Source organism: Bos grunniens, chromosome 12, assembly GCF_055505025.1.
Source record: "Bos grunniens cultivar Pamir isolate PY7600 chromosome 12, Bosgru_T2T1.0, whole genome shotgun sequence".
NCBI lineage: Eukaryota > Metazoa > Chordata > Mammalia > Artiodactyla > Bovidae > Bos > Bos grunniens.
In genome coordinates, this window is record NC_141176.1 from 47823064 (window position 1) to 47839952 (window position 16889).

Here is a 16889-nt window from a genome sequence, read left to right on the forward strand (position 1 = left end):
GATTTGATTTAGATCATACCTGAATGGTCTAGTGGTTTTCCCCACTTTCTTCAATTTCAGTCTGAATTTGGCAATAAGGAGTTCATGATCTGAGCCACAGTCAGCTCCTGGTCTTGTTTTTGCTGACTGTATAGAGCTTCTCCATCTTTGGCTGCAAAGAATATAATCAGTCTGATTTTGGTGTTGACCATCTGGTGATGTCCATGTGTAGAGTCTTCTCTTGTGTTGTTGGAAGAGGGTGTTTGCTATGACCAGTGCATTCTCTTGGCAAAACTCTGTTAGCCTTTGCCCTGCTTCATTTTGTACTCCAAGGCCAAACTTGCCTGTTAACTCCAGGTATCTCTTGACTTCCTACTTTTGCATTCCAGTCCCCTATAATGAAAAGGACATCTTTTTTGGGTGTTAGTTCTAGAAAGTCTTGTAGGTGTTCAAAGAACCATTCAGCTTCTTTGGCATTACTGGTTGGAGCATAGACTTGGATTACTGTGATATTGAATGGTTTGCCTTGAAAACAAACGAGATCATTCTGTCATTTTTGAGATTGTACTCAAGTACTACATTTTGGACTCTAGAAGGGAAATTGAAGGCAGAGGGGAAAAGGAAAGATATACATACCCATTTGAATGGAGAGTTTCAAAGAACAGCAAGGAGAGAGAAAAAAGTGTTCCTCAGTGATCGATGTAAAGAAATAGAGGAAAACAACAGAATAGGAAAGACTAGAGGTCTCTTCAAGAAAATTAGAGATACCAAGGGAACACTTCATGCAAAGATGAGCTCAATAAAGGACAGAAATGTTATGGACCTAACAGAAGCAGATGATATTAAGAAGAGGTGTCAAGAATAAATAGAACTATACAAAAATATCTTCATGACACAGATAACCACGATGGTGTAATCACTCACCTAGAGCCAGACATCCTGGAATACAAAGTCAAATGGGCCTTAGGAAGTATCACTACAAACAAAGCTAGTGGAGGTGATGGAATTCCAAGTGAACTATTTCAAATCCTAAAAGATGATGCTATTGAAATGCTACACTAAATATGCCAGCAAATTTAGGAAACACAGCAGTGGCCACAAGACTGGAAAAGGTCAGTTTTCATTCCAGTCGCAAAGAGGGGCAATGCCAAAGAATGTTCAAACTACCACACAATTGCACTCATCTCACATGCTAGCAAAGTAATGCTCAAAATTCTCCAAGCCAGGCTTCAGCAGTATGTGAACCGTGAACTTCCAGATGTTCAAGCTGGTTTTAGAAAAGGCAGAGGAACCAGAGATCAAATTGCCAACATCCACTGGATCATTGAAAAAGCAAGAGAGTTCCAGAAAAAACATCTACTTCTGCTTTTTTGACTATGCCAAAGCCTTTGACTGTGTGGATCACAACAAACTGGAAGATTCTGAAAGAGATGGGAATACCAGACCACCTGACCTGCCTCTTGAGAAATCTGTAAGCAGGTCAGGAAGCAACAGTTAGAACTGGACATGAAACAACGGACTGTTTCCAAATAGGGAAAGGAGTACGTCAAGGCTGTATATTGTCACCCTGCTTATTTAACTTATATGCAGAATACGTCATGAAAAATGCTGGGCTGGGTGAAGCACGAGCAGGAATCAAGATTGCTGGGAGATATGTTAATAACCTCAAATACACAGATGACATTACCCTTCGGCAGAAAGAGGAACTGAAGATCCTCTTGAAGAAACTGAAAGAAGAAAGTGAAAAAGCTGGCTTAATACTCAAGATTCAGAACAGTAAGATCATGGCATCTGGTCCCATCATTTCATTGGCAGATGGGGAAACAATGGAAACAGTGAGAGACTCTATTTTCTTGGGCTCCAAAATCACTGTGGACAGTGACTGCAACCATGAAATTAAAAGATGCTTGCTCCTTGGAAGAAAAACTGTGACCTCCCTAGACAGCATATTAAAAAGCAGAGACATTACTTTGCTGACAAAGGTCCTTCTAGCCAAAGCTATGGTTTTACCGCTAGTCATGTATGGATGTGAGAGTTGGACTATAAAGAAAGCTGAGTGCCAAAGAATTGATGCTTTTGAACTGTGATGTTGGAGAAGACTCTTGAGAGTCCCTTGGACCGTAAGGAGATTCAACCAGTCCATCCTAAAGGAAATCAGTCCTGAATATTCAGTAGAAGGACTAATGCTGAAACTGAAACTGCAATACTTTGGCCACCTGATGCAGAGAAGTGACTCATTGGAAAGGACCAGTTGAAGGCAGGAGAAGAGGATGACAGGATGAGATGGTTGGATGGCATTACCGACTCGATGGACAATAGTTTGAGCAAGTTCCGGGAGTTGGTGATGGATAGGGAAGCCTGGCATGCTGCAGTCCATGGGATCACAAAGAGTTGGACACCACTGAGTGACTGAACTGTACTGAACCAGCTGTCTTAACCTTTCTTCATTTGCTTTGTAGAAAGTATTGATATATTCTGTGGCCCTTTGGATTCTTTTGGGCTGAAGTACCTTCTGTTTGCCTGCCTACTTTCTCCAGCTCAGTTGTGCGCTTATCCAAAGTTACTTGTATTTTTCTGAAAAATACATACCTATGCCAATTGTGCTTAGTATACTTCTATAACTTAATTAAAATTATATTTTAAAATGAATACAAAGGCATACACATTTCTTTGCAAATTATAATGAATTCTTTGGAACGATTCAATAAAAGTGAGCGACTAAAAGATCGTCAAATAAGTGTAAGCAAGAGATGTTTAGAGATTGGGGCAGAAATCAAATCTATAAAAAATATGCTCAGATTTCTTCTCAGGTGTCTTTTTAAAAGGTCTCCTGCCATTGTAAAGAAATTGAACTTGGAAATCATGAGAAATGATTTACAGAAAAACAAGGCACATCTCCACATGATAAAAAACTTAGATCCTGGGGGAAAAATGTTTCAGATGAATGTTTATTTCTGTATTTTAATTAGAGGTAAATGTAAAAGGAGGCATCTTTTCTGTGTATGAGATTTAACTATTTAACTGATATACTAAAAAATTATCTGACCAGTTATCAGCCACTATCACATTAGATGAGTGTGGTTCTCAAACTTGACCATGCATCAGAGCCACCTGGAGAGCTTGCGGAAGAAGACTGCTGGGCACACTCAGGGATTCTGGCTTGGGGTGGGCCCTGAGAATTTGCATTTCTTCCAGCTTCCCAGATGATGTGAACGCTGCTGCTGGCTTGTGGGTAACACTTTGAAAACCACTGCATTGGGTAATAGGGCTTCTATTCTAGTTCTTTAGACATTGATCAAATTAAATGAAGTTGGGAGACTAAATGTAGGAGACTATTGTTGTAATCCTCTTGATAGTGGTAAAAAGAGGTTGGATTCTGAATATACTTTAAAGGTAAAGCCGGTAGGATGTCCTGATAGATTTAGTGTGGGGTTTAGGAGAGAAAGAGGAATCAAGGATTGTACCAATCCTTGGCCTGAATAAATCAAAGGATGGAGTTGCTGTCAGTTAAGATCATGAAACCATAATGGAATACATTTGTGAGTGAAGAGCAGGAGTTTAATTTGGAACATGTTGCTATTGCTAAGTCACTTAGTTGTGTCTAACTCTGTACAACCCAATAGATGGCAGCCCACCAGGCTCCCCCATCCCTGGGATTCTCCAGGCAAGAACACTGGAATGGGTTGCCATTTCTTTCTCCAGTGCATAAAAGTGAAAAGTGAAAGTGAAGTCACTGAGTCGTGTCCGACTCCTAGCGACCCCATGGACTGCAGCGGATATATATGAGAAGTCTGATCTAAAGAGATAAATCTGGGAGCCATTAGGATACAAACAGTATTTAATTCACGAGACTGGATGAATTCCCCAAGGGAGTGAACATAGACAAGAGGAGAGCACCAAGTAATCCCTACATTAAGATAAACAAGACAAAAAGAGTGGGAAAGTGTCGCCAATAAAACAGGAGAAAAATGAAGAGGAAAATAATATAGTATCTGGGAAAGCAGATGAAGGAAGGAGAGGGCAGATATCTCAAGTGCTATTGACAGAGATAAAAAGAAATGAGAATTGGTTATCAACAATCTGGATTTTTCAGTTACCTGGAGATTTTGGTGGAAGCGTGAAAACCTGATTAGCCTTTGTTTAAGAGGAAAGGCGATGGAGAGAGTGCATATAGAAAACTTTTGAGAACAAAATGGGCAGTGAAATGGGGTCAAAAATTGTGGGGGCTTTTTTGTTCATTTGTTTTAAGATAGGACAAATAACAGTGTGTTTGTGTGTTGATGGGATACAGTCGTGGGGGGAGGGGGGATTCATATGGTCCCTTACAGCTCAAAATTTTCCAGTAGGCAACTAACCTTGTCTACTACATATACTCCTTGAGAAAGGTGCCGATTACTGTTTTCATTACCTCATTGTCTGTACTGACATTATGGTGTTTCAGTGTTACCATCTTAAATTACCTGGATAAAGACAATGAAAATTACTTCAGTAAGTAGAGTCCAAAGCAGATATATCAGATTTACACCTTAAGCAGAGGAAATGTATAATTTTATAATTTGAATTTTAAAAGTTATTAACATTTTCTATTTAATAATTTTTTTGGCTGCACACTTGGTATAACTTTGTCATTTCGTGTTTAACTGGCTAAGTAAGCATTTAGCTGGAACCAAAAATATTGTTAAGTTGCTCATTTAATTTGATGTTATTGTAAAATAGGAACTTTGAGAAATTATGTCTCCATGATTTTTTTTAACCTTACCATACATTCTCTGGTATTGTAGAAAATATCAAGAACTAATGAAACAAGAAATGGAAACTATTTTACTGAGACAGAAACAACTAGAAGAGACAAATCTTCAACTAAGAGAGAAAGCTGGAGATATTCGTCGAAACCTGCGTGACTTTGAGTTGACAGAAGAGCAATATATGAAGCTAAAAAGTTTTCCTGAAGATCAGCTTTCTATTCCTGAATATGTATCTGTAAGTGTCTTGTATCATTAAAAACAAAAAAACTGTGTGTTTTCAGACTAAAATTTGCCATTTCCGTAGTAGCCGTAACTTTTGAAGTACCCAAGTGATACATTAATTTATGGCTCAGATCTGAAGGTAGTGAAATGGTGTTCAGATGACCAAATTTTAAAGTGTATTGACCATTGAGCTCTGAAGTCAAGCAAATAAATAGGGTTAATGACTGGAAGATCCATAGAAATGAATTGTTTTATCATGAACTCTGGCAGTTTGTAATGTTTATAGAGATAACAGTGGTTGCCAGGGGTTAGGGACAGCAGAGGAGAGGGGAGCGGTGTAATTATGAAGGAATAGCTTGAGGGAGATGATTATGGATCTGTGTAGGTCCAGTTCTAAACTGTGGTGTTGGTTACACGGCTGTGTACATAGGATTGATCTATGGCAGTGGTCTCAAATATTTTTAGTATCAGTATCATTTACACTCTAAAAATTATTGAGGACCTCAAATAGCTTTTGTTTATGTGAACTGTATCTGTTAATATTTATCATTATTGAAATTAAAACTTAGACATTTTTAAAACATAAGAGTACATAAGCACAAACTTCATTTGTCTTAAGAGCGATGTTATCATCACACATCGTATAGCCACTGGCAGATGCCACTTAACTTAAGCATAACAGTAAAACAGGCAAAACTAAACAAAAAAAAAATACAGCAGGCAAAATATATTAGTCTTACTAAGATGGACTGAAATGGGTGAATTTAACTCTGATGACCATTATATCTACTACTATGGGCAGGAATCCCTTACAAGAAATGGAGTAGCCATCATAGTCAACGAAAGAGTCTGAAATGCAGTACTTGGATGCAGTCTCAAAAATGACAGAATGATCTCAGTTCGTTTCCAAGGCAAACCATTCAATATCACAGTAATCCAAGTCTATGCCCTGACCAGTAACGCAGAAGAAGCTGAAGTTGAACAGTTCTATGAACACCTACAAGACTTTCTAGAACTAACACCCAAAAAAGATGTCCTTTTCATTATAGAGGACTGGAATGCAAAAGTAGGAAGTCAAGAAACACCTGGAATAACAGGCAAATTTGGCCTTGGAGTACAGAATGAAGCAGGGCAAAGGCTAATAGAATTCTGCCAAGAGAACACACTGGTCATAGCAAACACCTTCTTCCAACAACACAAGAAAAGACTCTGCACGTGGACATTACCAGATGGTCGATACCAAAATCAGATTGATTATATTCTTTGCAGCCAAAGATGGAAAAGCTCTGTACAGGCAACAAAAACAAGACCAGGAGCTGACTGTGGCTCAGATCATGAACTCCTTATTGCCAAATTCAGACTGAAATTGAAGAAAGTAGACAAAACCACTAGACCATTCAGGTATGACCTAAATCAAATCCCTATGACTATACAGTGGAAGTGAGAAATAGATTTAAGGGACTAGATTTGATAGAAAGAGTACTTGATGAACTGTAGACGTAGTTTTGTGACATTATACAGGAGAAGGAGACAGGGATCAAGACCATCCCCAAGAAAAAGAAATGTGAAAAAGCAATTTGGCTGTCTGAGGAGGCGTTACAAATAGCTGTGAAAAGAAGGGAAGCGAAAAGCAAAGGGAGAAAAGGAAAGATATACCCATTTGAATGCAGAGTTCCAGAGAATAGCAAGGAGAGATAAGAAAGCCTTCCTCAGCGATCAATGCAAAGAAATAGAGGAAAACAATAGAATGGGAAAGACTAGAGATCTTTTCAAGAAATTTACAGATACCAAGGGAACATTTCATGCAAAGATGGGCTCAAAAAAGGACAAAAATGGTACGGACCTAACAGAAACAGAAGATATTAAGAAGAGGTGGCAAGAATATACAGAAGAACTGTACAAAAAAGATCTTCACGACCCAGATAATCATGATGGTATGATCACTCACCTAGAGCCAGACATCCTGGAATGTGAAGTCAAGTGGGCCTTAGAAAGCATCACTGCAAACACAGCTAGTGGAGGTGATGGAATTCCGGTTGAGCTATTTCAGATCCTGAAAGATGATGCTCTGAAAGTGCTGCACTCAATATGCCAGCAAATTTGTAAAACTCAGCAGTGGCCACAGGACTGGAAAATGTCAGTTTTCATTCCAATCCCAAAGAAAGGCAATGCCAAAGAATGCTCAAACTACCACACAATTGCAGTCATCTCACGCACTAGTAAAGTGATGCCTAAAATTCTCCAAGCCAGGCTTTAGCAATATGTGAACTGTGAACTTCCTGATGTTCAAGCTGGTTTTAGAAAAGTCAGAGGAACCAGAGATCAAATTGCCAACATCCGCTGGATCATCGAAAAAGCAAGAGAGTTCCAGAAAAAACATCTATTTCTGCTTTCTTGACTATTCCAAAGCCTTTGACTGTGTGGATCACAATAAACTGTGGAAAATTCTGAAAGAGATGGGAATACCAGACCACCTGATCTGCCTCTTGAGAAATTTTTATGCAGGTCAGGAAGCAACAGTTAGAACTGGACATGGAACAACAGACTGGTTCCAAATAGGAAAAGGAGTCTGTCAAGGCTGTATATTGTCACCCTGATTATTTAACTTATATGCAAAGTACGTCATGAGAAATGCTGGACTGGAAGAAACACAAGCTGGAATCAAGATTGCTGGGAGAAAAATCAATAACCTCAGATATGCAGATGACACCCACCCTTATGGCAGAAAGTGAAGAAGAACTAAAGATCTTCTTGATGAAAACGAAAGAGGAGAGTGAAAAAGTTGGCTTAAAGCTCAACATTCAGAAAACTAAGATCATGGCATCTGGTCCCATCACTTCATGGCAAATAGATGGGGAAACAGTGTCAGACTTTATCTTTCTGGGCTCCAAAATCACTGCAGATGGTGATTGCAGCCATGAAATTAAAAAGACGCTTACTCCTTGGAAGGAAAGTTATGACCAACCTAGACAGCATATTAAAAAGCAGAGACATTACTTTGTCAACACGGGTCCGTCTAGTCAAGGCTATGGTTTTTCCAGTGGTGGTCATGTATGGATGTGAGAGTTGGACTATAAATATGAAAGCTGAACACCAAAGAATTGATGCTTTTGAACTGTGGTTTTGGAGAAGACTGTTGAGAGTGCCTTGTACTGCAAGGAGATCCAACCAGTACATCCTAAATGAGATCAGTCCTGAGTGTTCATTGGAAGGATTGATGTTGAAGCTGAAACTCCAATACTTTGGCCACCTGATGCGAAGAGCTGACTCATTTGAAAAGACCCTGATGCTGGGAAAGATTTAGGGCAGGAGGAGAAGTGGATAACAGAGGATAAGATGGTTGGATGGCATCACTGACTCAATGGACAAGGGTCTGGGTGGACTCCGGGAGTTGGTGATGGACAGGGAGGCCTGGCGTGCTGCGATTCATGGGGTCGCAAAGAGTCGGACATGACTGAATGACTGAACTGAACTAGGCAAATAGTTTTGATCCCGTGGATTTACTGAAAGTGTCTCAGAGTGGCAGCAGTGGCGTGCGGGTCCCAAGAGCACACATCCCACCACACTGCAAGTTTGTGATACACAGAAGTCATTTCACCCTAAGAGGCTTGAAAGTTTTCATCTGTAAAAGGCTAAATAATAATAACAGTATCTTTATTCAATATCTTATAATAATATAAAATGAAAAAGAATCAGAAAGAGTATATATATATATGTATTTATGTGTAACTGAATCATCTTGCTGTACACCTGAAACTAACAGAACATTGTAAATCAACTACTTCACGTAAAAAAAATAATAAATTAACAACACTTTTCTGTTGAGGTAATTGTGAAGATTAAGTGTGAATATGTACGTAGAAAGCTTAATAGTGCTTAGAACTTAGTAAACACATAGTAAATACTATCTATTATTTTTGCTGGAGTGGTGATTGCCTCTCTTGATTCTCATTTGGATTAGGTTTCCAGATTAATAATTTCCTATAAAATGGAGTACTGTTTTGTTTGTCTAGCTTTTTATTTAACTAGGCAATGGCAACCCACTCCAGTACTCTTGCCTGGAAAATCCCAGGGACGGCAGAGCCTGGTGGGCTGCTGTCTGTGGGGTAGCACAGAGTCGGACACGACTGAAGTGACTTAGCAGCAGCAGCTCAAGCATAAATTTTTCTGCGTCCAGTACTGTCCAAAACCAGTGAGAATCTCAAGTGCTGTCATTGAGGCTCTTGACTCATCCTAGCTGGAAAGTATTCCATTAGTGGCAGTCATATATGTTTTTGTTCTCTGGTTTGTTCTTTGTCTTATCTTTTGTTTTCAGACAGTATTGTCCTAATTAGTTAATTATACACAGATTCTTTGTGTTAAGTACTAGCTTTAGTACTGGCCTCTTACCAAATGTGGTACTCCTCCAATACAGCAATACATTAAGGAGTTTCAGATTGTATGACTGTACAATAATTAGTCCTTACTTGCCCTCTCCTAATTTACAGATAGCTTAGTTTTGTAGAAACTTGTCAGATGGAACACTTTACTAAGTTAGGGCAGCCAAATTCCCCTGAGAGAATTGAGAGTGGAAAGAGAAATCTGAACTGAATGGGAATAGTGACATGAAGGATACCTCCTGATTATTTATCCCTTTCACGGCATTGGTAGTAAGTAGAGCTTCACCCGGAGCCTAAGAAGGTGCTAGTGGTTTAGTTGCTAAGTCATTTCTGACTCTGCGACCCCGTGGACTATAGCCCACAGGGCTCCTCTCTCCATGGGGTTCTCCAGGCAAGAATACCAGAGTGGGTTGCCATTTCCTTCTCCAAGGCTTTGCATATACATATATTTAGGCACTGGGGACAGAGCAGTGCACAGACCAGACAAATATTCCTGTCCTCCCAGAGATCGCATTCCTGTGGAGCAACACACACAGCAAACTAAACCAAGTAGAATGTTTGTCATAAATGGTATGGAGAAAAGAGCAGAGTGAAAAGTAGGAACTGCTGTCACTGAAGGTACTGTATTAAATCAGGTTAGGCGAGGGAATTCCCTGCAGTCTAGTGTTAGGACTCCATGCTCTCACTGCCACAGGCCTGGGTTCAATCCGTGATTGAAGAACTAAAATCCCTCAAGCAGTGTAGCCTGGCCAAAAAATATATATATATCAGGGGAGTCAGGGAAGGTTTTACTGATAAGGTCATATCTGATCAGAGACCTGAAGGGAGTGAAAGCATGAGCCATACATTTGCATGTGGGGAAGAGCTTGCTTTCCTATCAGAGGAAATAGCAAGAGCAAAACTTTTGAACACTTGATATGTTCAGGAAATAAGCTGATAGTGTAGAATGAGCTGTAGTAGGAGGTGAGAAGTAAGGAGGAAGTGGAGTATTGATAGAAGAGAGGAAAGAGAGACTGTGTCAGGGCCGGGGACTTATAGATAATCTGGGCCTTGAAGGGACTAAATTGAACTCAAAGTATTATAGTCAGGGTCAATTAAAGACCATCTTGTTTTAGTTTGAACAAAAAATTTAATGTATAGGCATATAATCTGAAACCCCTTAACACTTTCCTTTATTACCTTAATACTTTTATTTATACTACTGATAATTGAGAGTGCTATTAATTAGCAAATTTTAATTGTAATTTGCATTGCATGACTGCTTATTGATTTTTTTTTTTTTTTTTTTAAGATTCGGTTCTATGAACTAGTGAATCCATTGAGAAAGGAAATCTCTGAACTACAAGTGAAAAAGAATGACCTGGCAGAAGAATTAAGTGCAAACAAAGGTCAACTGAAACAACTGACTGAGGTTTGTCTAATTTTGATCCCTGGTGGTAAGAGACTCCAAGGAGCGCTTAAGATTTGTGATAAGGAGTATAAAAGTCAGGGATAGAAAAATGGGACTTGAGCATGCTGACTGCTATGATTCTTCATAAGTAGTGGGAAGGAGATGAGACTGCAAATAGCCATCTTAAAGATTGATAGGGTACCTCCATGATACTGACCTGTAATCCTCAGCTGAGTGTTTTGTTCTTGTAATTCATTTCATTCTCAGTTCTTCATTACAGATCCACCCTGTGGGTGATATGAAAGGGAGCCTGGTCCATTTATTAGTCATTTAGTCTCTTCATCAAATACAGTTACTTCCCCTAATACCTGTTCAGAGCACGTGCTCTGATACTAGCATCCATCCCTGTGAGGCCCGGTGCCATGCCATGTGGTGCCATGACAGCGGTGAAGACAAGTGTCTGCCCTTCCAGAGTTCAAATTCTAGTAAGGCGGAGTTACACCTTAGATGAGATCTTGACACTCATTTTTTGTGTGACCTTGAGCAAGTTGTTCAGTGTTTCCTGCTCTGTCAAATGGAGAAGATAATCTTATTTTTCTGTTCATTTCATTGAAGTGCCCACACTTCTGTTTCAAAGTAAAAATGTGATTTTTAGTAAAGTTGCATATAAATAGCTATTTTGTGTTCTACTTCAAGGGCAACTTTTACCAAAGGTCTACTTTCCAGAAATAAATTATTGTAATTTAATTTATATTTTGATGCTCTGATTTGCAGCACTATTAGTGCTGGATGGAATCTACTTCTGTTGTTGGTATAGAGCCACTATTGCAGGCAAATGAAGGCTCAGCTTCCCTCTTCTGGTAGGAGCACTGAAGTCATCAGGAGCCATGCCAGAGGGCCTACACGGGTCCACTGTGGTTGTTTTTTTCTGCTGTTAACCTGCCACATTGTTGTGCACATCTACAGAGATAGCTCTTAATTTTAAAAAATTTGCATCCAGAGTCACAATAATAAAGGACAAAGTTCGAAGGCCTCCGTTTGTCTTCTAACTAATTTTGCAGCCTTGGGCAAGTCATCTACTTTCTGTTGTGTCTGTTAAATGGCCAGGGTCGTGGTGGCGGTGGCACAGGGTTTGTCAGAGACAAGGCAGATGAGTTTTCAGACTTGGTTCTGCCGTACCTCATGGCACCTCAGCATCCATCAAGGACTTCTTGTATTTTAGAGGGAGTCTGGAAGAGCTTTCTATCCTCGTTTCTATCAAACCACCTCTTTTTAAAATCACTTTTGACATTTGGGGATTCTACAAGTGATTTCTCCTTAACAAAGGATTCTTTGACCCCCTCCCCCCACAAAAAGTCTTGAATCTCTAAAATTGTCATATTTTTTCTGTGTGGTAAAGCAAGTCTCTCTACTCTCAAGGGTCAGTAATGGCAGTATATCCCAGATTTTAGTTTGTTTCAACCTTACTCACACCTTTAGTGTTTTATTCACATGAAAGCATAGATAATTAACACTGGTTTCATTCATAGGGTCCCTGAGTGTTTTTAGTGCACTGCTGCTGCTGCTGCTGCTAAGTTGCTTCAGTCGTGTCCGACTCTGTGCGACCCCATAGACGGCAGCCCACCAGGCTCCTCCATCCCTGGGATTCTCCAGGCATAATTCTTAAACACAGAAGCAGTTTTATTTTTGAACATGTTTGGCTTCTCCAGAAAAAACAAAACCAACAGGATATATAAATATTTATGGATAGAGATATATTTTAAGAAATTTACTCACATAGTTGTAGCAAACTATGTGCAAGCTTATGTGTATGTATGCTAAATCGCTTCAGTCGTGTCTGACTCTTTGCACCCCTATGGACTGCAGCCCACCAGGCTCCTCTGTCCATGGGATTCTCCAGGCAAGGATACTGGAGTTGGTTGCCACGCCCTCCTCCAGGGGATCTTCTAGACCCTGGGATTGAACCTACGTCTTTTACATCTCCTGCATTGGCAGGTGGGTTCTTTACCACTAGCGCCACCTACCTGGGAAGCCCCTGTAGAGGCTTGGCGAGTCCAAAATCATAACAGCCTAAGCTGGCAGCCTGGAAATTCAAGAGAAGGTTGCAGTTTGAGTCCAAAGACTATCTGCTGACAAAATTCCTTCTTATTCAGTCTCAGTTTTACGAAGGCCTTAACTGATTGGATGAGGCCCATATGGGAGGTAAACTGCCGTTCTCAAAGTCTACTGGTTTAAATGTTAATCTCAGCTTAAAAAATGCCTTCACAGAAACATCTAGTATAACGTTTGACAAAGTATTTAGGTACCATGGTCTAACCAAATTGACATAAAAAATTAACCGTCACAGAACTTTTCTATCTACAAGTTTGCTTCTTAAAGTTTTACCACCTTTCAGCTAAAAATATAATCCTATGTCTTAAAACTCTTCCTGAATTTCATACTATAAAGGGAAAATTGAATCACATTCAGGAAAAAACTGTTAAATAATGCCTTATATCTATAATAAAAGATCCTAGAAACTCAGAGAATATGGTTTAAACATAATAGAATTACTTTTGTATTGAAACCACACTTAAAGTTAGATTTTCTGCTCTGTCAAGGGCCTAGTACAGATCAACTTACCCAACACAAAGAAAACATAGAGTGAATACTTTTATTTTGTTTATATTTTTTATTTTTACTTTTTGGCTATGCCATGTGGGATCTTAGTGGGATTTTGTTTCCTGACCAAGAATCGAACCTGTGCCCCCTGCAGTGGAAGTGCAGAGCCTTAACCAGTGGACCACCGAGGAATATTGATGGTCCTGAATATTTTTAGACTGAATATTTTTAAATGAAAAGTCAAACCAGCAAGGTCCTTCTTTTTTATAAGGGTATGTGAATCAGTGTTAACATTTAATGTTAAAAGAAATTTTTTTGGCACTATTTTGTGGAGGTTTATTTTTTGAGGTGGTTTGTTAAATTATTTACTGCTTTGATATTTGGGGAATTCAGAGATACTAGTTTAAGTTTCATCTCTGCAGTTTGATGATGGTGTGATGATCTTGGTTAAAGAACTTAGTCTTCTCTACCCCTTCAGTTCCCATGATAAAAATACGGATGAGAATATGTAACACCTCCCTCACTTACATGGTCATTATTATGAGAATAAAATTCAGTCAATAAATATTCACTGTACACCTGTTACGTGCCAAGCATTGTTATAGGTATGTGGGGTACCTCAGTGAATAAAACAAAGATCTCTGGCTTTGTGAAAATTATATTTTAAAAGGAGTGCAGGGAAACAAACAGTAAACATTATATTAGAAAGGAAGCACAAAGTAAACTATCAAATTTACAGACAGCAAAGTTTTTCAGGGGTAAAATACTGTTACCAGTAAGGCAAATTGGAGGACCATCTCAGAAGATAAGTAAATATTATAACCTATAATAATAGGTGTTTTCTTTTATACATCTCATAGCTTATGATCCCCAAATTAGCACATTCAAAAATAATTAGCAGCCCTGCTGCTGCTGCTGCTGCTGCGTCACTTCAGTCGTGTCCGACTGTGCGACCCCATAGATGGCAGCCCACCAGGCTCCCCCGTCCCTGGGATTCTCCAGGCAAGAGTACTGGAGTGGATTGCCATTGCCTTCTCCAAGCAGCCCTAGAGAGTGTAATTTTTTCTGTTTTATTATGAAAGTTTTCAAGCTATAGATAACTAGAAAAAATTTTACAGGGAACACCTAATTTCTGCCTGATAATTTATACTTACCTTAATCTGTCCATCCACCAGTAATATTTATTTTATGAGAAATTGCCAGATTTTTTTTTTTATGTATCAATAGTTCCTTTATATTGTTGGGGAATATTTAATTGTATGGATGTATTCATTCTTCCTTGATGGGTATTTGAGTTATTTCCACTTTGAACACATTATAAGTGAAGCTGCTCCAGACTTTTGAACATTGGCTTTGTATGGACATACGTTTTTGTTTTTTCTTAGGTAAAATTTAAGAGTGATATTTTTTACTTCTAGATTTCTATGTGTTGTTTATTATTGTTTTTATTGCTCTGGTATTTGTTTTTTCATTATGAGCATATTTTCCTTTATACCACTGAGAATAGTTAAAACCTCTACTTGAAAATCTTTCTCTGCCAATTCCAAAATCTGGGTCACCTCAGAGTTGGTTTTGTTGATTGTCTTTTCTATTAAGAATGGGTCACGTTTTCCTGTTTCTTCAAAGGTCAAGTAACTTTTTAAATTGTTTATTTAAATCATAGAGTAAATGTAGATCTTAACAGTACAACTGCTATGTTGGATAGACTGCATTTTGACAGTTACTGATGTTTTTGTTGTAGCAGAAATTTAACTAATTTATACTCAAGCTGTATACTCTGTCTCTTGGGCAGCATGTGAAATTTCAGTTGAGTTTTTTTTTTTTTTTTTGGCCTAAGTAGGACTGCTTGGGTCTGTCCTACCTGTATGTTGTTCAGAGGTCAGCCAGATATTTGGCAGAGGCTTCCCTGGTGGCTCAGAGGTTAAAGCGTCTGCCTGGAATGCAGGAGACCTGGGTTCAATCCCTGGATTGGGAAGATTCCCTGGAGAAGGAAATGGCAACCCACTCCAGTAGTCTTGCCTGGAGAATCCCATGGAGGGAGGAGCCTGGTAGGCTGCAGTCCATGGGGTCATAAAGAGTTGGACACGACTGAGCAACTTCACGACACGACATGATAATCCACAGAATGGAGTTCCCCTTCTCTGTCTCTAGAATTCCCTCCTCACTTTAGAGCATCTGAGTTACCCATACTCTGTTTTCTGGTTCTTCAAGCTAGAAAGATGAAGGATTTTCTCTTACACATTTGTCATCTTACTTGGCACGTGGTAGCTCTGCCTTCCAGCTAAAAGGCTTTTTTTTTAAAGGAGACACCAGGAAATTCACCCAGTGCTGTTCCATTCTTCCTCTGGTAGATTATATCCCTCCAGAATCTGCCTGATTTGGGTCACTTTCTTATGCATTCAGGTAGTTGTTGTATATTTTGTCAGAATTTGAGATTGTACTGCTAGTAGGGTTGGTCAGATGGAACTTACAGATTCATCACCAGAAATGGAACCACCTTACAATTTTGTCTGAAACACAAGTGAAGAAAAAGAAAATACATTCTGTGCATGTGAAATATTTGGCTTTGAAACCCGCTGTTTTCTCTAAAAAGAACCTTGGCTTTGTTAGTCTTTCTTTCAACATTTTTAACTTTGTACTGACAGGGGTGATGACTCATGAGGCATTATTTGTTGTTGTCCTGTTGCTAAGTAGTGTCCAGCTCTTTGTGACCCCATGGACTGCAGCACATCAGGCTTCCCTGTCCTTTACTGTCTCCCGGAGTTTGCTCACATTCACGTCCATTGAGTCTGTGATGCTGTCTAACCATCTTATCATCTGCCGCCCTGTTCTCCTCTTGCAGTCTTTCCCAGCATCAGGTCTTTTCCAGTGAGACAGTTCTTTGCATCAGGTGGTCGAAGTACTAGAGCTTCAGCTTCAGTATCAGTCCTTCCAATGAATATTCAGGGTTGATCTCCTTTAGGATTGACTAGTTTGATTTCCTTGCAGTCCAAAGGACTCTCAAGTACCACAATTCGAAAGCATCAATTCTTCAGCACTTAGCCTTCTTAATGGTCCAACTTTCACATCTGTACATGACTACTGGAAAAACCATAGCTTTGACTATACAGACTTTTCTTGACAAAGTGATCTTTGCTTTTTAATATGCTATCTAGGTTTCTCATAGGCATTATTAGGGGAAATATTAAAAGTAAAATAAAATGCATCACTAGACCTTGAACAAAATGTACAGTTTTGGACATTGTGACTTTGGTTGTTTGCACATCTTATTTATTAATAATTGTTGAATTCCTTATATAGCTATAAAGTTCAGAGTTTAGAAACTAAAATCTGGTATTTGGGCAACCGAGTTGACTATCTGAGGACATACACAGATTAAGATGGGTCAAATGAACCCCAAAGCTGGGGAAAATGTAACTGAAGTTCATAGAAATCACAAAATCATGAAATCACATAAGGTGAGGATTGACTTGCAAGAGGAGAAACTCAGGACAAATACACGAGGGTGGTATTATTTCATAGAACAGTTCAGTTCAGTCACTCTGTCATGTCCGACTCTTTGTGACCCCATGG

General features: G+C 39.2%; 1 protein-coding gene across 8 annotated transcripts in view; it reads left to right on the top strand.

Moving 5' to 3' along the window:
- The window catches only part of PIBF1 (progesterone immunomodulatory binding factor 1), a 232890-nt gene that overhangs the window by 15279 nt on the left and 200722 nt on the right, over positions 1-16889 (top strand). For all 8 annotated transcript variants that reach the window (XR_015137616.1, XR_015137615.1, XR_015137617.1 and 5 more), the window contains exons 4-5: positions 4761-4959; positions 10617-10736. Coding sequence is in view for 3 of the 8 variants with exons in the window: in XM_086328532.1 (XP_086184658.1) it covers positions 4761-4959; positions 10617-10736 (319 nt within the window). In the remaining 5 variants the exon portion in view is untranslated. The remainder of the gene's footprint in view (positions 1-4760; positions 4960-10616; positions 10737-16889) is intronic.